This window comes from Pleurodeles waltl, chromosome 4_1 (assembly GCF_031143425.1).
Source record: "Pleurodeles waltl isolate 20211129_DDA chromosome 4_1, aPleWal1.hap1.20221129, whole genome shotgun sequence".
NCBI lineage: Eukaryota > Metazoa > Chordata > Amphibia > Caudata > Salamandridae > Pleurodeles > Pleurodeles waltl.
The window spans coordinates 57,394,093-57,418,427 of record NC_090442.1 but is presented as its reverse complement, the minus strand read 5'-3'; the positions used below and the strand labels follow the sequence as shown (position 1 = coordinate 57,418,427).

At 48.7% G+C, this 24,335-nt stretch overlaps 1 protein-coding gene across 1 annotated transcript in view; it reads right to left on the bottom strand.

Moving 5' to 3' along the window:
* Positions 1-21,719: 21,719 nt before the first annotated feature.
* The window catches only part of TOR3A (torsin family 3 member A), a 64,758-nt gene continuing 62,142 nt past the window's right edge, over positions 21,720-24,335 (bottom strand). Inside the window, exon 6 of the mRNA XM_069227781.1 lies at positions 21,720-23,197. Within this exon, the coding sequence (XP_069083882.1) occupies positions 22,953-23,197 (245 nt within the window). The 3' untranslated portion in view covers positions 21,720-22,952. The remainder of the gene's footprint in view (positions 23,198-24,335) is intronic.

Sequence of the window (24,335 nt, the reverse complement as noted above, 5' to 3'; positions counted from 1 at the left end):
CCCCCCCCCCACCCAAGGCTGAGGGCCCCTATGTGATCACAGAAAGGGTATCACGCCTGTCCCTGAAGTAGCTCCCTCATACAACAAACAAGCAGGCTTCTGCCTGAACAGAGAAACAACAATTCAAATGTAAATAAATGTAATTATCAGCAGCTATATAACGAGTCTGATCACTTATAGTTAGGCTTTAAAGTAAAGACATGGCAACGAGTCGGTGTTTCTCAAAATACAGATTCAAACAGTATCTGGCGGAGAAAAAAGAAGGGACTGACGCGAAAGGAGTGGATTTCCATAACCAGATTGTCATCCACCGGGGTGGGTTCTTCAGATCTGTATGGGTAGAGGGTACAACAGAGGACAGGACGAGGGTCTTGAGGTGGGCTTATGTTCGGAATTTACTGAAGGGGTGTCAGATAGATCAGTGAGACCAGTGCTTAATTTGTAAATAAAAATGTGCCGGTGCCCAAAGTTCTCCTCTGAAACAGCGGCTGCTGCAATTCATTGTCCCAGCACAGAATACTGTGGCAGCTAATTCTAAACCATCTGGGGCCTCTTGAATCTATTTACAGCCACTTCCTGCCCCATCAGCTCACTCTTGCAGCTTTCTGCTTTCTCTCTTTGTGACGCGTTTTCGTTTTTATCTTCCTCCGTCTTTTGCTCGCAGTAAATGTTTGTGGCAGAAAAAAAAGTGCCAGCCCTCAAAAATGTGTTGGTGCCCCGCACCGGAAACCACGGGCTCAAATTAAGCACTGAGTGAGGCGCACAGAGATACGGGAATGTCGATGAAGAGCAAAGAAACTTCGGGAAATGTGAGTAGATCGAATGTAGTATGAACAGGTCAATAATCAAAGATATGTGCTTAAACAACACCATTTTCCACCATTTTGGCAAAACTTAATTGGGTGGCAACTGATGGAAAGCGCCCCTGACTAATAGCAGGGGGCGTCATCGAGCTATGGGCCGGAAGTGGAGCCCCTCCTCAGGTTACCACACCTGTTATTAGCCCTTGCACCTTATAGTAGGCGTCGTTTCCGTTTAGGGAGCATTGCAGCTTGGCAGGGGCGTAGCTTTGGGGGGGTGGGGGGGGGGGGGGGGGTTTGAGGTGTGACATCCCACAAATAATAGCATTCTTGGCTTGAGAGCTGGGTCTGGGGCACTGAGCTGGGTCTCTTGTGCCTTTGTTGGTCCTAGCTTGACTATAGATTGAATTTATTATATTTTTAATCAGGAAGTTTGACAGGGGCCCACCTCCTGCAAAAGAGTTTTCGAACCTGGGCTATCCCTAACCTTGGTCATTGCGCCACCCTTTGGCATACTTCACACACACCCCCTGTCCACGAATCTCACTGAGAGAGCTGCACCCCTGGACCCTGGGGGAGGGAAACCTGAGCCACCCCCTGGAAAACCCTCTTTCTCCTCTCTTCCCCCGGGGCTGCACAAACACCAACCCCCCCGCCTCCCAGACCCTCGTATGTGGCAATAGTTTACCAGATGCAGTGGTCGCACTATACCAGAAAAGGTGAATTTATTGTATTGTATTGTGTTAGTATTTATAATTTATGTCCTAAAATCCCTTCATTTGATGTTTTCTAACCCTATTAATAAGGGTTTGCGGTGGGCAGACGGTGGAGGGGCGTGCGCTACTGGTGCCCCAGCCCCACCCCGTGGTATGATCCTTGACGGGGTGGACCGGTGTGGGTCACGTGGTGCCCTGCGCAGAGCAGTGCGGTATGCAGTGCCCTGGTTACTGGTTTTGTAAATATACAACTGTGTGTTCATACGCAGGGCTTGTGCTAACTTTAACATCAATTATGCAAATGTGTTCCAGATCTGAAAGAAGGATGTGAATATCCTACATGTGTCATACATTAGGCCAGCATTGTGTTTGTTGTCAAGATACATAAATTGTGTTCTCCAATGTCTGCATATGGAGACAATCTGTACAGCTTGTTTGGAAGTAAATCTAAACTAAGCCCTGCCTACCACAAAGCTTGTCACGTGCGCTGCTTTCAGAACTGGTGGTGTGAGGGGCGGCGCGACATTGCACGCATGCGCGCACTAGGTGGAGACTAATGGAAATGAAGTGTCACAGAGTGGACCACAAGCCCATAGGAGTTCCAGAAAATGCCACCTCCAGCAGGGCTAATGCTTTCCTGCGATACCGCGAGGCTGGAAGGGTGGGGGGCACTTTTACCGGGGCCCTGGGGCGGTTTTCAAGCAGTGCAGCACTTTTAAAAGCACTGCAGAGTTCCTTGTAGATCCAATAGTGTTCAGGCAACAATAAAAGTGTTGTAAGAGGCTGGCCCTCTAGGTAGTGTGCAAAGCTAGGCAAACGGTGCAGGGCGTCCAGCCTACCACACGTTCGTTTAAAAACTAGACCACCTAATGCTCTAATTTTTATGGTAGCTTGGTCGAGCAGTTAGGCCAATCTTGGAGAAGTGCAAACCATTTGTTGTAATAAAATGTCAAAGTACCACAAAATGAGACCGCACACTCAAGACAATAACTCAAGACCAATTACAAAAATACTTCAGATTCTTATAAAAATTTTAAGACCAAGATTATCAAAATCGGGTAAGTACTATTTAAGTTATGAATTTTTGAAGTTTTAATAAAACAAATCTTTTTGTGCGTAATTACGCACCATAGGAATCAATGAAGAAAATAATTTGAAAATGCACATAAGATCAGGCAATGCGTTTACCCATGTCTCCTTTGGCAGGTATGTTTAGGTCAGCGCAGGGCACTAGGGACCAGCTGGAAAAGTTCAGGCAGCTCCTGTTTTCAGCGGGAGCAGCTGCAGAAATTCAATGGAGCTGGTGCCAGGCCACTGCTAGGGATCACTTGGAAAAGCACTGCACAGGTGGACTTAAAGGTAAGTCTAGTGGGTCCCCTTGGAGTGTTGAGGTCGCAAGGGGTGGGAGACCCTTAGGGCACAGCTGGATCTTCAATGCAGGGTACAGGGCAGCCGAGTGCAGAGCGAATCGGTGAGCCAGGGGCTGTGCGCAAAGGTGCCCTAGGAAGCCGGAGGAAGCTCTCTTGCAGGTCAGCATGGACACTCTGGTGGGAGGTCCTGGTGGGGGTTTCGGAAGTTCCTCAACTGGGGTTTCCTCTCGGTCATTTTACAGTCCAGGTTGTACTGTCCTTCTTGGTGTCCGACATGAGGTGATCAGTACCTAGGGCTTTTGCACGCTTTCGCCACTGGATGGCGCACTGCCACCAAACTTGGCACACTTCCAGGGTTTGTCCTCATGGCCTGTCGGGTGGAGATTGGTATAGCTGCGGCATCTGGTTCCTTGGACAGCAGCCGGTCAGAGCAGTGGCCTTCACTGGGTCTTTGGTCCTGGGTTGCAGGAGAGTGATGCCTTCACTCTCAAGGGACATCTTTGGTGATTCTGGAAGAGTGGAGGTCCTCTGGGGGTTTGTAGAGTCTGTCCAACGTCCAAGCAACCCCTCAGTGGCAATTGTCAATTCCTGGGTGCAGCAGGCAGAGTTTGGCGCCTTTTCTTGGTGCGGCAGGACTTCCGTTCTCGAGCCTTGGGTCTTCTTTGTTGCTGGTCCTCTTTTGTCCTTGGAATGATTCCTTGCTCTAGTGGTGCTCACTAAATACTTATTTACTGGGTGTTTAGGGGAATACCTGGTAGTGACCAATGGGCCACCTACCTTAGGTTACACCCACTAAGCTACCACTTCCTGTGGGCAGAGGCCACTTCCCTACACCTTATTGGCTATTTTCCTTCCATAAAAGATGGAGGAAAATGAAATGGAGAGGTCACCTCACATAAACTGTAAACTTCACACTTCTATAGCACACTACTCACCAGTTAGGGTCTCAAGGCGCTGTACGCATACTGCTGTGGAACCCCTCCTGGCTTTTCCCTGTGAGGCGCCCACTCCTGGGCACCCCCAGGGTGAAGCCAGGCATCCAAGCGCTGTTAGGGCCGTTGTGGAGATTAAGGGCCAGATGTAGCAAAGGGTTTTTCCTATTCTGTGTCAATGGGAAAATGTGTTCGTACATATGGCCCTAAGCAAGCTGTTGCCCAGAGTTACAGAGCGGGACCCATTAGTTAGATTAGGCACCGAGGCGAAAATTATCTGGTCCAAGGGAATTGAGCCCAAGACCCGCCTAGGCGGGAATTGAATCCTGGTCCCAGGCTAAATCTCTGGATCAGGGTCTGCTGCCCTAACCATTGTGCCACACTTCTCCACATACAACTCCTTAGGGGTAGTGAAGACTGAGGGTGATTCCTCCTATCCTTTGTGTGATTTCCCGCCATTGCTCCCGCCAAAAGTGAGGGTTTGCAACGGGGGTGGCCATCTGCCGCTAGCAGCAGGCTTGGGGGTCAGGTTTCTAGGGCATTAAGCCCTTTGAAGCTCGCTTGCAGGGCAGTGCACATTCCTGAAGGAAGGGGTGTAATCACCTTCATCCAGGAAGGCCTCTGTTCTGGGACCCAGAGAGCAGGATCTCTCACCCCAGCATACCTTGTCTGGTAGTGGCAGGCTGGTTGTGACCAGCCAGCAACCATGCCAAGCCAAGCCAAGCCAGTTTTTACAGGGGGGAACTCTAAGGTCACCCGGGTACATTTTGTAATAAATCCAATACTGATACCAGTTTGAATTTATCATTCTGGGTTGTCCGATACCATACAACCCAGGGTTCAGAGGGGCCATCATGTAGCTGTGAAACTTGTACTGACCAGTGTCCAGCACATGCATTAAAATGTCTCCTCTGTTCACTCACTATGTCCCAGGTGTGGCAAGGACACAGTAGAGGCATATTGCTCATGCGTCTATGCCCACACATAGTGCACCCTAGCTTAGGGCTCGAAGGCCGGCCAGAGGGTCGACTTACCTATAGTGCCTGCAGTGTGTAGTGGACAGAGAACACAGGCTGTGTGTTGTGTCGAGTTTGTCTTTTAGGATTGCAATACAACACTCAGCCTGCAATGGTAGTGCTGGGTGCTTCTGGATGCATGGCCTTAGAGAGTGGCACAATCTGTGCCGCTGTCCTCAGGGACCCGCCCTTAGTACCCCAGGCCCTAGGTGCTCGAGTACCATTTACTAGGGACTTATAGTGGCAGCTAACAGTGTTGCCAATTGTGCCAATGCATCACAACAGTTTTAGGGAAAGAGATCTGGCCCAAGGAACCTGGTTAGGAGGGGCACTAACAACTTTGAGACTACATCAAATACCAGGTAAAAGGTGGGGGCTAACCATGACAAAAGAGGCCTTTTCTCACAAGTGTAGGAGGCTGGCCTGGCTTGTACTGGGTACCAAGGGGTACTTACACTCTGTACCAGGTCCAGTTATCCCTTATTAGTGTAGAAGAGGTGTTTCTAGCAGCTTAGGCTGATAGAAGGTAGCTTAGCAGAGCAGCTTAGGCTGAACTAGGAGACATGCAAAGCTTCTACTATACCACTGGTGTCATATGCACAATATCATAAGAAAACACAATACACAGATATACTAAAAATAAAGGTACTTTATTTTTATGACAATACGCCAAAAGTATCTCAGTGAGTACCCTCAGTATGAGGATGCCAAATATACGCAAGATATATGTACACAATACCAAAAATATGCAGTAATAGCAAAAGGAAGTAATGCAAGCAATGTAAAGTTACAGTAGATTGCAATAGGAGCACATAGGTATAGGGGCAACACAAACCATATACTCCAAAAGTGGAATGCGAATCACGAATGGACCCAAACCTATGTGAGCTTGTAGAGGGTCGCTGGGACTGTAAGAAAACAGTGAGGGTTAGAAAAATGGCCCACCCCAAGACCCTGAAAAGTAGGTGTAAAGTGCACCTAAATTCCCCAGAGAGCACAGAAGTCGTGATAGGGGAATTCTGCAAAGAAGACCAACACCAGCAATGCAACCAAAGTGGATTTCCGGACGAGAGTACCTGTGGAACAAGGGGACCAAGTCCAAGAGTCGCGACAAAGTCGAGATTGGGCCGATGCCCAGGAAATGCCAGCTGAGGGTGCACAGAAGCTGCCACTGGATGGTAGAAGCTGTGGATTCTGCAAGAACAAAGAGGACTAGGAACTTTCCCTTTGGAGGATGGATGTCCCACATCGTGAAGAAGCTTGCAGAGGTGTTCCCACGCAGAAAGACCACAAACAAGCCTTGCTAGCTGCAAGGGTAGTGGTTAAGGTTTTTGGATGCTGCTGTGGCCCAGGAGGGACCAGGATGTCGTCAATTGCGTGAGGAGACAGAGGGGGCGCCCTGCAAGGTAGGGAGCCCTCACAGAAGCAGGCAGCACCCGCAGAAGTGCCAGAATAGGCACTACGAAGAGGAGTGAACCGGAGCTCACCCGAAGTCACAAAAGAAGATCCCACGACGCCGGAAGACAACTCAGGAGGTTGTGCACTGCAGGTTAGAGTGTCGGGGACCCAGGCTTGGCTGTGCACAAAGGAAATCCTGGAAGAGTGCACAGGAGTCGGAGCAGCTGCAAATCACGCGGTACCCAGCGATGCAGTCTAGCGTGGGGAGGCAAGGACTTACTTCCACCAAACTTGGACTGAAGAGTCACTGGACTGTGGGAGTCACTTGGACAGAGTTGCTGAGTTCCAGGGACCACGCTCGTCGTGCTGAGAGGGGACCCAGAGGACCGGTGATGCAGTCTTTTGTTGCCTGCGGTTGCAGGGGGAAGATTCCGTTGACCCACGGGAGGTTTCTTCGGAGCTCCTAGTGCAGAGAGGAGGCAGACTACCCCCACAGCATGCACCACCAGGAAAACAGTTGAGAAGGCGCCAGGATCAGCGATACAAGGTTGCAGTAGTCGTCTTTGCTACTTTGTTGCGGTTTTGCAGGCGTCCAGAGCAGTCAGCGGTCGATTCCTTGGCAGAAGGTGAAGAGAGAGATGCAGAGGAACTCTGATGAGCTCTTGCATTCGTTATCTAAAGAATTATTCCCCAAAGCAGAGACCCTAAATAGCCAGAAAAGGAGGTTTGGCTACCTAGGAAGGAGGATAGGCTAGCAACACAGGTAAGAGCCTATCAGAAGGAGTCTCTGGCGTCACCTGCGGGCACTGGCCACTCAGAGCAGTCCAGTGTGCCAGCAGCACCTCTGTTTCCAAGATGGCAGAGGTCTGGAGCACACTGGAGGAGCTCTGGGCACCTCCCAGGGGAGGTGCAGGTCAGGGTATTGGTCACTCCCCTTTCCTTTGTCCAGGGCTGGGGGATCCTTGAACCGGTGTAGACTGGCTTATGCAGAGATGGGCACCATCTGTGCCCATCAAAGCATTTCCAGAGGCTGGGGGAGGCTACTCCTCCCCAGCCCTGACACCTTTTTCCAAAGGGAGAGGGTGTAACACCCTCTCTCTGAGGAAGTCCTTTGTTCTGCCTTCCTGGGCCAAGCCTGGCTGGACCCCAGAAGGGCAGAAACCTGTCTGAGGGGTTGGCAGCAGCAGCAGCTGCAGTGAAACCCCGGGAAAGGTAGTTTGGCAGTACCCGGGTCTGTGCTAGAGACTCGGGGGATCATGGAATTTTCTCCCCAATGCCAGAATGGCATTGGGGTGACAATTCCATGATCTTAGACATGTTACATGGCCATGTTCGGAGTTACCATTGTGACGCTATTCATAGGTAGTGACCTATGTATAGTGCACGCGTGTAATGGTGTCCCTGCACTCACAAAGTCTGGGGAATTTGCCCTGAACGATGTGGGGGCACCTTGGCTAGTGCCAGGGTGCCCACACACTAAGTAACTTAGCACCCAACCTTTACCAGGTAAAGGTTAGACATATAGGTGACTTATAAGTTACTTAAGTGCAGTGGTAAATAGCTGTGAAATAACGTGGACGTTATTTCAATCAGGCTGCAGTGGCAGGCCTGTGTAAGAATTGTCAGAGCTCCATATGGGTGGCAAAAGAAATGCTGCAGCCCATAGGGATCTCCTGGAACCTCAATACCCTGGGTACCTCAGTACCATATACTAGGGAATTATAAGGGTGTTCCAGTATGCCAATGTGAATTGGTGAAATTGGTCACTAGCCTGTTAGTGACAATTTGGAAAGCAAATAGAGAGCATAACCATTGAGGTTCTGGTTAGCAGAGCCTCAGTGAGACAGTTAGTCATCACACAGGGAACACATACAGGGCACACGTATGAGCACTGGGGCCCTGGCTGGCAGGGTCCCAGTGACACATACAACTAAAACAACATATATACAGTGAAATATGGGGGTAACATGTCAGGCAAGATGGTACTTTCCTACACAACCCCCCCTAAACGAAGGACAATAATACTAGCCATGACCTGATGAGTCTTCATTGTCTAAGTGGAAATATCTGAAGAGTCCATCTGCATTGGAGTGGGTACTCCCAGGTCTATGTTCCACTGTATAGTCCATTCCCTGTAGAGATATGGACCACCTCAACAATTTAGGGTTTTCACCTTTCATTTGTTTTAGCCAAAGTAGAGGTTTGTGGTCTGTCTGAACAATGAAGTGAGTGCCAAACAGGTATGGCCTCAACTTCTTCAGTGCCCAGACCACAGCAAAGGCCTCCCTCTCTATGGCAGACCAACGCTTTTCTCTAGGGGTCAACCTCCTGCTGATAAAAGCAACAGGTTGATCCTGGCCCTCAGAATTGAGTTGTGATAAGACTGCCGCTACCCCTAATTCAGATGCATCAGTTTGAACAATTAATTTCTTGGAGTAACATGGGCTTTTTAGGACAGGTGCAGAGCACATGGCCTGTTTCAGCTCATCAAAAGCTTTCTGACAGCTAGCTGTCCACAATACCTTTTTAGGCATTTTCTTAGAAGTGAGGTCATTAAGAGGGGCTGCTATGGAGCCATAGTTCTTTATGAACCTCCTGTAATACCCAGTGAGGCCTAAGAAGGCTCTCACCTGGGTCTGAGTTGTAGGGGGAACCCAATCTATGATAGTTTGGATTTTCCCCTGAAGTGGTGCAATCTGTTCTCCCCCTACAAGGTGTCCCAGATAAACCACTTTCCCCTGCCCTATCTGGCACTTTGAAGCCTTGATAGTGAGGCCTGCCTTTTGCAGGGCCTCCAAAACTTTCCATAGGTGGACCAGGTGCTCATCCCAGGTGGAGCTAAAGACAGCTATATCATCTAGATATGCTGCACTAAAAGCCTCCAACCCTTGCAGGACTGTATTCACCAACCTCTGAAAAGTGGCAGGTGCATTTTTCAAACCAAAGGGCATTACTGTGAATTGGTAGTGCCCTCCAATAGTCGAAAATGCAGTTTTTGCTTTAGCATCCTCTGATAACTTGATCTGCCAATACCCTGCAGTCAAATCAAAGGTGCTTAGATACTTGGCAGATTCCAGTGTATCTATTAGCTCATCTGCCCTGGGTATAGGGTGAGCATCAGTTTTAGTTACCTGGTTGAGACCTCTGTAATCTACACAAAACCTCATTTCCCTTTCCCATCTTTGGAATGAGGCTTTGGTACAAGTACCACAGGAGAGGCCCATGGACTTTCAGAGTGCTCAACCACTCCCAGTTCAAGCATTTTCTGAACTTCTTGTTTTATGCAGTCTCTGACATGGTCAGGCTGCCTATAGATCTTACTTTTGACAGGCATGCTGTCTCCAGTATCCATAGTGTTCTCACACCAAGAAGTGGTGCCTGGCACAGTAGAAAAGAGTTCAGAAAACTGACCCAGGAGATTTATGCAGTGGTCTTTCTGCTCAGCAGTAAGACAATCTGCTAAAACTACACCTTCCACTAGAGCATCTTGTTCTGTGGAAGAGAAGAGATCAGGGAGAGGGTCACTCTCTTCTTCCTGTCCTTCATCTGTTGCCATGAGCAGGGTGAGATCAGCCCTGTCATAGTAGGGTTTTAGGCGATTGACATGGAGCACCCTAAGGGGACTCCTGGCAGTGCCCAAGTCAACCAAGTAGGTGACTTCTCCCTTCTTTTCAACAATAATGTGGGGTCCACTCCATTTGTCTTGGAGTGCTCTTGGGGCCACAGGCTCTAAGACCCACACTTTCTGCCCTGGTTGGTACTGAATCAGAACAGCCTTCTGGTCATGCCATTGCTTTTGGAGCTCTTGGCTGGCCTGAAGGTTTTTACTGGCCTTTTTCATATACTCAGACATTCTGGATCTTAGGCCAAGTACATAGTCCACCATGTCTTGCTTAGGACCTTTTAGAGGTTGTTCCCAACCCTCCTTTACAAGTGTTAGAGGACCTCTTACAGGGTGCCTAAATAGGAGTTCAAAGGGGCTGAAGCCCACTCTTTTTTGGGGTACCTCCCTGTAAGCAAAAAGGAGGCAAGGTAACAGGACATCACATCTCCTCCTGAGTTTTTCAGGGAGTCCCATTATCATTCCTTTGAGAGTTGTGTTAAACCTCTCAACCAGTCCATTTGTTTGTGGATGATAAGGTGTGGTGAATTTGTATGTTACACCACATTCCTTCCACATGGCCTTCAAGTATGCAGACATAAAGTTGCTACCCCTGTCTGATACCACCTCTTTTGGGAAACCTACCCTGGAAAAGATTCCCAGGAGGGCTTTTGCCACTGCAGGAGCTGTAGTGGTCCTTAGAGGAATTGCTTCAGGATATCTTGTGGCATGGTCCACTACCACCAACATAAACCTATTGCCTGAAGCAGTAGGAGGGTCAAGGGGGCCAACTATGTCAACCCCTACCCTTTCAAAGGGAACCCCAACCACAGGCAGTGGAATAAGGGGAAGCCTTTGGGGTGCCACCAGTCTTGCCACTGGCTTGACAGGTGACACAGGACTTACAAAAATCTTTTGTGTCCTCTGACATCCTAGGCCAATGAAACAGGGGGACAAGCCTTTCCCATGTTTTAATTTGCCCAAGATGTCCAGCCAAGGGAATGTCGTGGGCTAGAGTTAGGAGGAACTCTCTGTATTGCAGGGGAATGACCAATCTCCTGGCTGCTCCAGGTTTAGGGTCCCTTGCCCCTGTATACAAGAGGTTGTCCTCCCAGTAAACTCTATGTGAGTCACTGACATCCCCATTTTGCTGTTTGACAGCTTGCTGTCTTAGACCCGCTAGTGTGGGACAGGTCTGCTGTGCAACACTCAGCTCCTCCCTGGCAGGCCCCCCTCCACCCAAAAGCTCAGCAGTGTCTGCTTCCAGCTCCTCTGGTGAAGGTTCTGCACAGGGGGGAAATTCTTCTTCCTTAGAAGTTGAATCATCTGTAGAGGGTTGGATAGTAGGTAGTGATTTACCTTTACTAACCCCAGCTTTAGGGAGCACTTGGTCCATTGTTCCAGGATCCAAGTCACCCTGTCCTTTTTGCTTCTTGGCCTGAGCCCTGGTTAAAGCAAAAATATGCCCAGGAATGCCCAGCATTGCTGCATGAGCCTCCAACTCCACTTCTGCCCAAGCTGATGTCTCTAAATCGTTCCCTAGTAGGCAGTCTACAGGTAAATCTGAGGCAACCACAACTTTCTTTGGACCAGTAACAGCCCCCCCCCCCCCCCAGTTGAGATTTACAACAGCCATGGGGTGGCTAAGAGTGTTGTTATGAGCATCAGTCACTTGGTACTGGTGACCAAGTAGGTGTTGTTCAGGGTGTACCAGTTTCTCTATTACCATGGTAACACTGGCACCTGTGTCCCTGTAGGCCTGAACCTCAACACCATTTATTAGGGGAAGTTGCTTGTACTTATCCATATTAAGGGGACAAGCAACCAAGGTGGCCAAATCAATGGCACCTTCAGAGACTAACACAGCCTCTGTGGTCTCCCTAACAAGACCAACCCCAACTAAATTACCAAAAGTGAGCCCAGCTACTTCCTTGGTTTGGCTATTAGTAGGTTTGCTCCCACCACCACTGCTATTACTAGGGGCACTAGGTGTAGCAGTAGGGGTTGTGGTAGTGGCAGGCTTGGTGCTTTTCTTTGGACAACTGGCATCAGTTGTCCAATGGCCTTTTACTTTACATAAATAGCACCATGGTTTCTTTACTTGATTAGAAGAGGATTTGGACCCACCACCAGAGTGTTTTTGTGGGCCTGATGAAGACTCATTTTTAGATTTGTCCCCACCCTTGTCTGAAGACTTACCATCCTTCTTCTTGCCATCCTTGTCACCCCCTGTATGAACTTTTCTGTTCACTCTTGTTCTGACCCATTTGTCTGCCTTCTTTCCCAATTCTTGGGGAGAGGTCAGATCTGAGTCCACTAGATATTGGTATAACAAATCAGACACACAGTTATTCAGAATATGCTCTCTCAAGATTAGATTGTACAGGCTTTCATAGTCAGAAACTTTACTGCCATGTAACCACCCCTCCAAGGCCTTAACTGAATAGTCAACAAAGTCTACCCAGTCTTGTGAAGACTCTTTCCTGGTTTCTCTGAACTTAATCCTGTATTGTTCAGTGGTTAAGCCAAATCCATCCAAGAGTGCATTCTTCAAAACTGTAAAATTATTGGCATCACTTTCCTTCACAGTAAGGAGCCTATCCCTACCCTTTCCACTGAAAGATAGCCATAGGATAGCAGCCCACTGCCTTTGAGGGACCCCCTGTACAACACAGGCCCTCCCAAGTGCAGCAAACCGCTTGTTAATGTCATCCCCCTCCTTGTAAGGGGGAACTATCTTATGCAGATTCCTAGAAACATGCTCTTTCACAGGATTACTATCTGTAATACTGCTGCTGCCACCATGGGGTCCTAACCCCAACATCTGTCTTTCTTTTTCTAAGTCTAAAGATTCCCTGTCTAGAGCCAGCTGTTGCTGTTTAAGCTTCAGCCTGGACTCTTCCACTCTCAATCTATTGAGTTCCCTTTCTAACATTCTGTCATCAAGGTGGGTGGGTTGGGCATGCTGTGACACAGAAGAATGGTGTGAATGAACAGAGGGAGAATTGTCTCTAACAGTTGGCACTCAAACAACTTGACCTGCAGGAATGACATCCCTACTGTGATGAGAGCTCACATTAGTACCAGTTATGCTAGGTGGTCTGCTAAGGGGCAAGTTGGAAAGAATACCATCTAACATTCTTACTGGGGCTACCCCAGAATCAGAGTGTGAACCATCTGCTAACTTCTCAACTGATGTGCCAGCTAAGGCCTTATCATTTTCAATGAGCATGTTAATCAACAATTCTCTAGAGGGATTCTTCCCTACCCCTAAACCTCTATCAATGCAGAGACTCCTTACACCTTTCCAGCTAAGGTGGTCATAAGCAGAGCTGACCAGATCAAGAGTAGGGCCTGTACCAGACATGATAGAAAAAGGTTTAAGGGACAGAAAAAGAAAGAAAAAGTTTCAGAACTTTTTAAGGAAACAGAAAAAACTTTTTCAACTTTTTAGAAACTTTTTGAAAGTTTAGAGGTACTTTTCAGCACTTAGCAAATAGAGTAAGAGAAGAAAAGCAAAACTTTTTAGTTAGGTGTACATACACTGAACTTGTTTTGTATATTTTTTCTCTTATGAAAAGTACAATATGACAAAGTGGTAAGTAGTTGCAAGTACTTATCCCACCGCTGCACAACCAATGTAGGAGGCTGGCCTGGTTTGTAGTGGGTACCAAGGGGTACTTACACTCTGTACCAGGTCCAGTTATCCCTTATTAGTGTAGAAGAGGTGTTTCTAGCAGCTTAGGCTGATAGAAGGTAGCTATAGCTGAGCAGCTTAGGCTGAACTAGGAGACATGCAAAGCTCGTACTATACCACTGGTGTCATATGCACAATATCATAAGAAAACACAATACACAGATATACTAAAAATAAAGGTACTTTATTTTTATGACAATATGCCAAAAGTATCTCAGTAAGTACCCTCAGTATGAGGATGCCAAATATACGCAAGATATATGTACACAATACAAAAAATATGCAGTAATAGCAAAAGGAAGTAAAGCAAGCAATGTAAAGTTACAGTAGATTGCAATAGGAGCACATAGTTATAGGGGCAACACAAACCATATACTCCAAAAGTGGAATGCGAATCACAAATGGACCCCAAACCTATGTGAGCTTGTAGAGGGTCGCTGGGACTGTAAGAAAACAGTGAGGGTTAGAAAAATAGCCCACCCCAAGACCCTGCAAAGTAGGTGTAAAGTGCACCTATATTCCCCAGAGAGCACAGAAGTCGTGATAGGGGAATTCTGCAAGGAAGACCAACACCAGCAATGCAACCAAAGTAGATTTCCGGATGAGAGTACCTGTGGAACAGGGGGACCAAGTCCAAGAGTCGCGACAAAGTCGAGATTGGGCCGATGCCCAGGAAATGCCAGCTGAGGGTGCACAGAAGCTGCCACCGGATGGTAGAAGCTGTGGATTCTGCAAGAACGAAGAGGACTAGGAACTTCCCCTTTGGAGGATGGATGTCCCACGTCGTGAAGAAGCTTGCAGAGGTGTTTCCACGCAGAAAGACCGCAAACAAGCCTTGCTAGCTGAAAGGGTCGCGGTTAGGGTTTTTGGATGCTGCTGTGGCCAGGGAGGGACCAGGATGTCGCCAATTGCGTGAGGAGACAGAGGAGGCGCCCAGCAAGGTAGGGAGCCCTCACAGAAGCAGGCAGCACCTGCAGAAGTGCCAGAACAGGCACTACGAAGAGGAGTGAACTGGAGCTCACCCGAAGTCACAAAAGAAGATCCCACGACGCCGGAGGACAACTCAGGAGGTTGTGCACTGCAGGTTAGAGTGTCGGGGACCCAGGCTTGGCTGTCCACAAAGGAAATCCTGGAAGAGTGCACAGGAGCTGGAGCAGCTGCAAATCACGCGGTACCCAGCAATGCAGTCTAGCGTGGGGAGGCAAGGACTTACCTCCTCCAAACTTGGACTGAAGAGTCACTGGACTGTGGGAGTCACTTGGACAGAGTTGCTGAGTTCCAGGGACCACGCTCGTCGTGCTGAGAGGGGACCCAGAGGACCGGTGATGCAGTCTTTTGTTGCCTGCGGTTGCAGGGGGAAGATTCCGTCGACCCACGGGAGATTTCTTCGGAGCTTCTAATGCAGAGAGGAGGCAGACTACCCCCACAGCATGCACCACCAGGAAAACAGTCGAGAAGGCGGCAGGATCAGCGATACAAGGTTGCAGTAGTCGTCTTTGCTACTTTGTTGCGGTTTTGCAGGCGTCCAGAGCAGTCAGCGGCGATTCCTTGGCAGAAGGTGAAGAGAGAGATGCAGCGGAACTCTGATGAGCTCTTGCATTCGTTATCTAAAGAATTATTCCCCAAAGCAGAGACCCTAAATAGCCAGAAAAGGAGGTTTGGCTACCTAGGAAGGAGGATAGGCTAGCAACACAGGTAAGAGCCTATCAGAAGGAGTCTCTGATGTCACCTGCTGGCACTGGCCACTCAGAGCAGTCCAGTGTGCCAGCAGCACCTCTGTTTCCAAGATGGCAGAGGTCTGGAGCACACTGGAGGAGCTCTGGGCACCTCCCCTGGGAGGTGCAGGTCAGGGGAGTGGTCACTCCCCTTTCCTTTGTCCAGTTTCGCGCCAGAGCAGGGCTGGGGGATCCCTGAACCAGCATAGACTGGCTTATGCAGAGATGGGTACCATCTGTGCCCATGAAAGAATTTCCAGAGGCTGGGGGAGGCTTCTCCTCCCCAGCCCTGACACCTTTTTCCAAAGGGAGAGGGTGTAACACCCTCTCTCTGAGGAAGTCCTTTGTTCTGCCTTCCTGGGCCAAGGCTGGCTGGACCCCAGGAGGGCAGAACACTGTCTGAGGGGTTGGCAGCAGCAGCAGCTGCAGTGAAACCCCGGGAAAGGTAGTTTGGCAGTACCCGGGTCTGTGCTAGAGACTCGGGGGATCATGGAATTGTCTCCCCAATGCCAGAATGGCATTGGGGTGACAATTCCATGATCTTAGACATGTTACATGGCCATGTTCGGAGTTACCATTGTGACGCTATACATAGGTAGTGACCTATTTATAGTGCACGCGTGTAATGGTGTCCCCGCACTCACAAAGTCCGGGGAATTTGCCTTGAATGATGTGGGGGCACCTTGGCTAGTGCCAGGGTGCCCACACACTAAGTAACTTAGCACCCAACCTTTACCAGGTAAAGGTTAGACATATAGGTGACTTATAAGTTACTTAAGTGCAGTGTAAAAGGGCTGTGAAATAACGTGGACGTTATTTCACTCAGGCTGCAGTGACAGGCCTGTGTAAGAATTGTCAGAGCTCCCTATGGGTGGCAAAAGAAATTCTGCAGCCCATAGGGATCTCCTGGAACCCCAATACCCTGGGTACCTCAGTACCATATACTAGGGAATTATAAGGGTGTTCCAGTATGCCAATGTAAATTGGTGAAGTTGGTCACTAGCCTGTTAGTGACAATTTGGAAAGCAAAGAGACAGCATAACCACTGAGGTTCTGGTTAGCAGAGCCTCAGTGAGACAGTTAGGCATCACACAGGGAACACATACAGGGCACACTTATGAGCACTGGAGCCCTGGCTGTCAGGGTCCCAGTGAAACATACAACTAAAACAACATATATACAGTGAAATATGGGGGTAACATGCCAGGCAAGATGGTACTTTCCTACAACAAGTGCTAAGATCGTTTTGGTGATTGATGTGCCTGCTGGAGAGAGATTTTGTCTAGTGACAGTTTTGGCTCATCTAATGTAACGCAGAAGGTTAATGTGCCTGCTGCAAAGAATGTGTACTATGCAGATCACAGAATAGTATTTTATGTGCATAGCTCAGTGGGATACTGCTTTTATCAGAGAGCTCCTTTTGTTACTGTGCATTTCAGGTACAATTATAATTTAGCACAGCGAGCTATGAACTGTCATCATGTATTCTATTTGGATAGGAATACATTGTTATTAGTAAAGTCAACCCTAACCATTGTGTTATGTTCTGAATGCCAGGAGCGGCTGCTCCGCTATGGCGGAGGAGCGTCACTCCCACCCACACACACCAGCAGCAGCTGCAAAACTTTTACAGTAAAAACATAATAAATTATGTTTATTATGTTTTTATTGCAAAAGGGGTGGGGCCACAGGCATAACAGGGGTAGAGGGGGAGTGCTGTGCACATGAATGTTTTGCCTGCAGTCTCGGCCTCTCAAACATACATGCGTAGTACGCTCTGCCCAACCTGGCAGCACAGTGCCGGATTGGAGAGAACAGGCAGAGCTCCCACTCTGACTTGGAGCGCCCAACCAGGGCACTCCGTCCAATCCTACCCCTGCTTTCATGCTGCCAGCAGCATGAAAGCAGCAGTAGGATTGGATGCAGGGCAGGCTGGGAGCCTGAGCCTGTCCCTGCAGATGAGGTGCGATTCGGAGGTGGCGCAGCAAAACAGGTACGTTTTTCATTATGGTTTTTTTTGGTCACCCTACCCCACATCCCCCCATGCCACCCTTCTCCCTCCCGCGACTGCTGAATCCGGAGTTTATGCTTACCCAGACCAAACACTCTTAAAAATACCTACCAGTATGGATGATTATGCAACATTTTCTATACACTGATAAACACACGATTCATTGTCTCTGTATGTGTGAATGATGTAAAGTGCTGTAACACCCTATGCTGGTAATAGAGGGGCTATAAAACAAATGAAATACGTGTGAGGGATTGGCTCTGAAGAGATAAGAGGCACTGTAAAAAGGGTGACGATGAGAAAATCATTGAAGAATCCTCAAAAAAACTGACGTACCCTGGTGCTTTCTAAGGTTATCAATTACTATACTGAAACAAGCATTTGCAATGTAAGGGGTCTCGTGTTTGTTCGCGTTAGAGCTATTAGCGTTGTAAACTCCTAACCGGAATTTTCTTGCCACATAAACTAATAATGAAAAGTAAAACAGTTGCACATATGCGAGCCGATGGTTGCCATGACATGCAAAGCGCCTGACTTCTGTCCAGCGAGATAGCGCTGCAAAGGAAATGAAAAGATAAAGTAGTCCAGAAACCAGCTGAAAACACAGAGCCTCATATGTTTTCAGTAGTTTATCAGTGCGCTTGAGGAGGGCTAAACACCGGAAAAGGCATAAAGTATGCATGCCTTTCACAAATGGAATCAATCGATTTTTAAAAGGTAAGCTCACGAACTAATGAAAGTGACGGGCATGACATGGGCGTGGTTAGAAGCCCACAGAGATTACAACATGGTCCAGAGCACTTGCGTGCGCGCTCAACACTAAAAACTAATACAATTGAATTTATATCAAATATGTTATGAACAATCCACCGTTTTTGTATTGTATTGTAGGATTTTTTTTAAACGTATTCCGGCAAAAAAAGCATTGAAGCGCTAGTCTTCGTAAGATAAATAGAGACCGGGACCAACCCTGGAAATGAAATCAAGGAATCCCTAACTACTGGGAAAAGAGCCACGTTTTTAGTTTTTTTCTGAAAATAATGTATGTCTCCGTCTGTCTAATCAGAGAGCGCAGGGAGTTCCATAGTCTTGCTGCCTCCACCTTGAAGGCTCTATCCCCCCACCTAGCCTTATGGCAGCGGGGTACCGCAATCAAATGTCTGAATGAGGATCTAAGGGTTCTGGATGGTTGATAGTGCTGTAAGGCAGAGCTCAAGTATTCGTATCCTTCTGCATGAAGTGCCTTATAGGTTAAGCAAAGGGATTTGAACTTAATCCTTTTGTCACTGGGCAACCAGTAAAGCTGTCTAAGGCTGCTACTAGCTGAAGAGGATCGGGGTAAATTCAGGATCAAGCGGGCCGCCGCATTTTGGATAAGTTGGAGTTTATGGAGGGCGGATTTCCTGATATTTAACAATAAGGCGTTGCAGTAGTCTAGTCTGGATATAACTAGCGCAAGGACTACAGGCACTTTCAAATCATCGTCCAAAAAGCCAAAAAAAATTCTGAGAGTTTTTAAGACCCAGTAGCACATTTTAATCGTCTTGTTGACCTGTTGCTCAAAGGAAAGGGAACTGTCAAATATCATACCCAGATTCTGGCTGAGGTGCGCGGGACTGGGCATCCCCTGCAGGACTCCGGCCACCATCTGGCGTTCCAAACATTATTGTCAAGACCGAAACAAATAATTTCCGTCTTGTCACCGTTTAGTTTAAGCCAGTTACGGGACATCCAGCTGTTAATAGCAGTCATACAAAGCTGGAATCTTTCCCTCGTTTCCTCTCAGTTGCGGGAGACTGGGATAATCAGCTGCGTATCATCAGCATAAGACACAATATGGAATCCAAAAGAGCGTACCAAGCTGGCCAAAGGTGCAACATATAAATTGAAAAGGGTTGGGCTGAGGGAAGAACCCTGAGGGACTCCGCAGGACTGTTGGAAAGGTGTAGCTCTATTGACACCACAAGACACTGTAATGGATCTATTGGTCAAAAAGGACCTGAGAATACTGAGTGCCTTGTCTCTTACTCCTGCCTGATAGAGACGTTGAATGGGAAGTTGCGGTGATATAGTGTCAAAGGCTGCAGACAGGTCCAACAGGACCAGAATGGTGCCTTCCCCCTCTTCTACTCTTCTACGGATCATATTTGCCGAAGATATTAGCGCTGTTTCAGGACTATGGACACGACGGAATCCATGTTGAGAAGGATCCAGCCTTCCATTGGCTCGTAGAAAATCCGCCAATTCCATATTAAGATGTCTTTCTAAAATCTTGGCTAAGGTAGGTAAAAGGGAGATCGGATGTAAATTGGACAAGTCTGGCGCGTCCTTGCCTGGTTTCCTAATTAGTGGAATGACAATAGATTCTTTCCAGGTCTCAGGAAAACAACCTTCCTGTAAAATATCCACAAAAACAGGTTCCAAGGCAATGGAAATAAGATTTGGGACTAACTTAAGAATGCGCGGAGGGCAAAGGTCATTTGGAGAGCCAGATTTAACCACTGAAGTTAGAGGCTGGAAACTTTTTAACTGGTTTCCAATGTCAGGTTGCGGAGAATCCTTCCACCTGTCCCCCTATAATTCGGAGATGGGTTTTATAAAGTTGACCTGCAGTTGGACGATTTTGTTTTTAAAAAAATCTGCAACCTTTTGACAGAAAGTTGAAGAGTTCTCCAAACTGGGGGGCTCAGATGGTAAAGTGAGAGCGCGAACAGTTTTAACCAGTTCCTTAGGTACATTAATAGCCTCTCTAATAATACGGGAGAAATATTTAGTTTTGGCTATCCTGGACAATTTATAATTCTCAAGAGTACTCCTGAGTACATCTCTCTCCATCTTGGTTTTATTTAGCAGCCATTTACGCTCCTGCCTGCTATAAATTCTTTGTAGGTTTTTAAGATCCTCATTTGCCATTTTTTCCCAAATTTTCTTGGGGGAGACAAGCCCCCACACCCCATTGATGTGGTCCGTCTGCTCACTATACACCCTATGGGGGCTGGTCTGACAAACTTCGCCGGGGTTGCTTTGGGGTCCCAGTCCGGCCCTGTTCTTGTCACACAACGACGCGTGTGGTTCAGCTGCTGGAAATCCTTCAGGGAGGCCCTTACACCTGCTGTCAGGGTTGGGTCTGGAGAGGCTGAGGACACTGTCACTGGCAAGGGGCTTAAAATACTTCTTGACTCAGCTGCGAAGAGTTTGGCTTTGGGCACACACCCATGGGGGATGGGTTCGGGGCAGGGGGGGTGCTGGGTGGTACGTAATACTAGGGGTCGCAAGGGGAGGCCAGCTGCGGTGAATACAATATCCAAAGCAGTTTCTGTAGACTTTAAGGACAGTGTTTGGGGCAGTGGGATGAGGGAGAGAGTTTTGCAGAGGGACAGTAAGTTGGGGGAGGGGCAGTGGGACAGCATAGAGTTTGGGGAGAGGAAACAGTTTAGTAAGAGAGACACAACGTTTGGGGGAGGGAGAGGAGAAACATTGGACGAAAGGGACAGAGTTTGGGAAGTGGGAGAAGAAAAATTTAGAAGGGAGAGACAAATAGTTTGTGGAAGAGGAGAAACTTTAAAAAAGAGAGAGTTTGTGGGAGAGGAGAAACTCTAGAAGAGAGAGAGAGTTTGTGGGAGAGGAGAAACTCTAGAAAAAAGAGACAGAGTTTGTGGGAGAGGAGAAACTTTGGAAGAAACAGACTTTGTGGGAGAGAGAGGAGAAACTTTAGAAAAAAGAGACAGAGTTTGTGGGAGAGGAAAAACTCTAGAAGAAAGAGAGAGTTTGTGGGAGAGGAGAAACTCTAGAAGAAATTGACAGATTTTGGGGGAGAGGAGAAAGTTTAGAAGAAACAGACTGGTAGAGGAGAAACTTAAGAAAGAGCGTTTAGGGGAGAGGGAGAGTGACAGGCTTTGTGGTAGAGGGGAACCTTTGAAAGTAAGGGCCAGATGTATCAAAGGGTTTTACCCATTCTGTGTCTATGGGAAAATGTGTTCGTACATATGGCCCTAAGAGACAGGCAGGGATTGGGGCGGGACGACAGGCGGTGGGTGGGCGTCCGTACATCTAAGGAGAGAGACAGCTTGAGAACAGGGACAGGCAGAGTTTGGGGAGAGGAAGCAGTTTTACAGAGAGACAGGCAGAGTTTGGGGTGGAGGAGCATGGGGTGTAAAGGGACAGTGCGTTTGAGGCATAAGGAGACAGTTTGCGGGACAGAGACAGGCAGAGTTTGAAATATAATTCAGGGCCAGGGAGCTTGAGACGGAGGAGCACAGCTCATGGGCACAGACAGACAGGCAGGGTGTAAGGCAGTAGATAACAGACCTGCTGACCCCCTCCACCCCCCCCCCCCCCCCCCCCGGCTTCCCCAGCTCCTTTGGCAAACTGCCTGGCTCCGCGTGGGGCAGACGTGCCGCCACCCTCCGGCCGCATCCAGCCGGGCACTGCCCTTTTACCGTGCAAACAAATTACTGCAACACTTACAAAATAGAAACTTTAATCTGTACAATTCCATTTACAAATGTCACAATTCTTGGCGCGTGTCTCATCACGTGCCCCTGCCTCACTGTTTGTTTCCATGAAAAGCGTGACTCAGAAACTCCAGATCCGCAGGGAAATGCAGGCCAGGGGTGTGGTGAGGTTGGCATGGGCATGCAGACTGGTGGAGGCGGTGCGCGCTCAACCCAGGGAGAGGCACTAAAGGCGGCCTGTGCTCTGCTGAACCGGGGCATGCAGCCTCTCGAAGGTGGTCTGTGAAGAGTTCAGGCATTCGGGCCAGAAAGGGGTCTGTGTCGAGAGTTGGAGCCTGGTGAAGGCGGTCTGTGCTCTGCTGAAGAAGGGCATGCGACAGTGCAGCTTTTAAAGATGGTCTGTGAAGTGTTCAGTCATGCAGGCTGGAGAAGGGTCTGTTTTGAGCCAGCGCACGGAGCCCAGCAAAGATGGTCTGTGGTGAGCACAGGCATGCAGGCTAGTAAAGGGTCTGTGTTGAGAGATGGAACCTGGTAAAGGTGGTCTGTGCTCTGCTGAACCAGGACATGCAGCCTGGCAAAGATGGTCTTTCAAGACCCTTGGGCCTACCTTTCAGAATAACAACAGTTCCCCTTAACACCGCCCCTCCCTCTGTAACAGTCTCTCTGCAGTGACCCCCCCAGGGGCTCTTACAACCCTCAGGCTAACCAGAGATCTGTTTCTGCAGTGGCCCCCAAGGGCCCTTGTGCCTCTCATACTATTTGGAGATCTCTGTAACAGCTTCTGCAGTGGCCCCCAGGGGCCCTTGCGCCTCTCATACTGTTAAGAGTTCTCTGTAACATTGTTAATGCAGGGGCCCTTATAGCTCTCATACTATTTGTAGGTCTCTGTAACACTATTTCCGCAGTGGCCCCCAAGGATCGTTATATCCCTCCTACTATTAGGAGTTCTCCGTAGCACTGTTTCTGCAGTGGCCCTCAGGGGCCATTATACCTCTCAGAATAACCAGAGTTCTCTGTAACACTGTTCCTGCAGTGGCCCCCAGGGGCCCCTATACCTCTCATACTATTTGTAGTTCTCTGTAACACTATTTCCGCAGTGGCCCCCAGGGATCGTTATATCCTTCCTACTATTAGGAGTTCTCCCTAGCACTGTTTCTGCAGCGGCCCCCAGGGGCCCTTATACCGCTCAGACTAACCAGAGTTCTCTTTCAGACTGTTCCTGCAGCGGGCCCTTTAAGAGCATCACAAGTAGCTGATCCGCTGAGAGACAGACTTGCAACCACTGGCCGAGAAGAGCTTTTCCTCCTTGGGCACAAAGACCATCATCTGCGCCACCTGGTCCAGGGCGGCCTCGGTGTAGGGGAGCCCGCGTGCCACGAAGGCGTCGCGCGCACACAGCTTCACGTGCCGGTACTCCAGGGGCAGGAAGGGCACCAGGGCGTCAATGAGGCCTCCGGCCTGGAGGCGGCTCTGCGCAAACTCCTCGCCTGCGGAGAGGGTGAAAAGACAAGACGGGGTCACTAGGGGGACCTATACCTAGCTGTCAGTGAATTAACACAATTTATGCAGTCAGTACCCCCTGCATTTTTTCCATTTTCAATTTTTACAGTTTAATTTCTGTCCTCAAGTTAGTAGCTTCCCTTAGCTCTGCACACATTCCTGCACAAAAACAATCCTCTGAGGCATGTTCCTCTTTCTCTGTGGACATGGAACAACAAAGTAACCAGGAGATATAGAGATATTTCCGGAGGGCGTAGGATTTTGATGCATTCCTGGGTCTACCAGTAATGGGAAATCTAGGAATGCGCCACAATCCAGCAATTTGCACTGCGTTGTGTTACTCTAGATTTATCAAGCCAGGTAAGGCAGCACAAGGTGACCTTGCGTGGCTTGCTAAATCTAACTTAAGAGTTGCATTGCTCTTGCGCCTGTAGCATGGCGCAAGGGCGATGCAAGTCTTTAAGAAATATGCCCTCAGTGTGTCTCCTGAGGGCTCCCTCAGGAGAGGGGCATACAGACTTCACAGACCTCCAGATATCCCTTGCAGGCAGGTGCAGTCGCTCACTGGTCCACCTGCGAGAGGGTCCCTGCTCCGCCTTCACAGCGAGGCCCAGTTTCCACCTGCAGTGACCAGTGGACTGACGGCTCCAGTCAGTCCGCCTTTCACTACCACGCTGCTCACAGTGCTGGTGTGAACTTCACTCAGTGTGGTGCTTTGTCCTGGTTGGCTCCTGGCGCACCCAGGTAAAGGTCTAGCGCCAGGTGGGACAGTGCACCCCATCTGTAGTACATCCCTAGAGGCCTTATTATACAAAGCATGTGCACCTGAGACCATCATATATAAAGTGTCACTGGCGCAACGTGTATTGCTACAATTTCCACTCCCACCTCTTGCGTACACTGGGCAGTGTGGTATTACAGAAGGTTCTGCAGGCATTTGTGTGACCTCTTCTGTGATATGGACTACATCAGTGCTAAATGTACACCGTTGTGCCCCCAAGGTGGTGTGCCCCATGTGACTCTATGGAAATGAGGGGACTTTTGCCCCGGCAAATAGGCTGTCAGAAGGCTCACTGATGGTGGCACAAATATGAGGTGGCACACAGTTAGTGCTCCCCTAGGGCA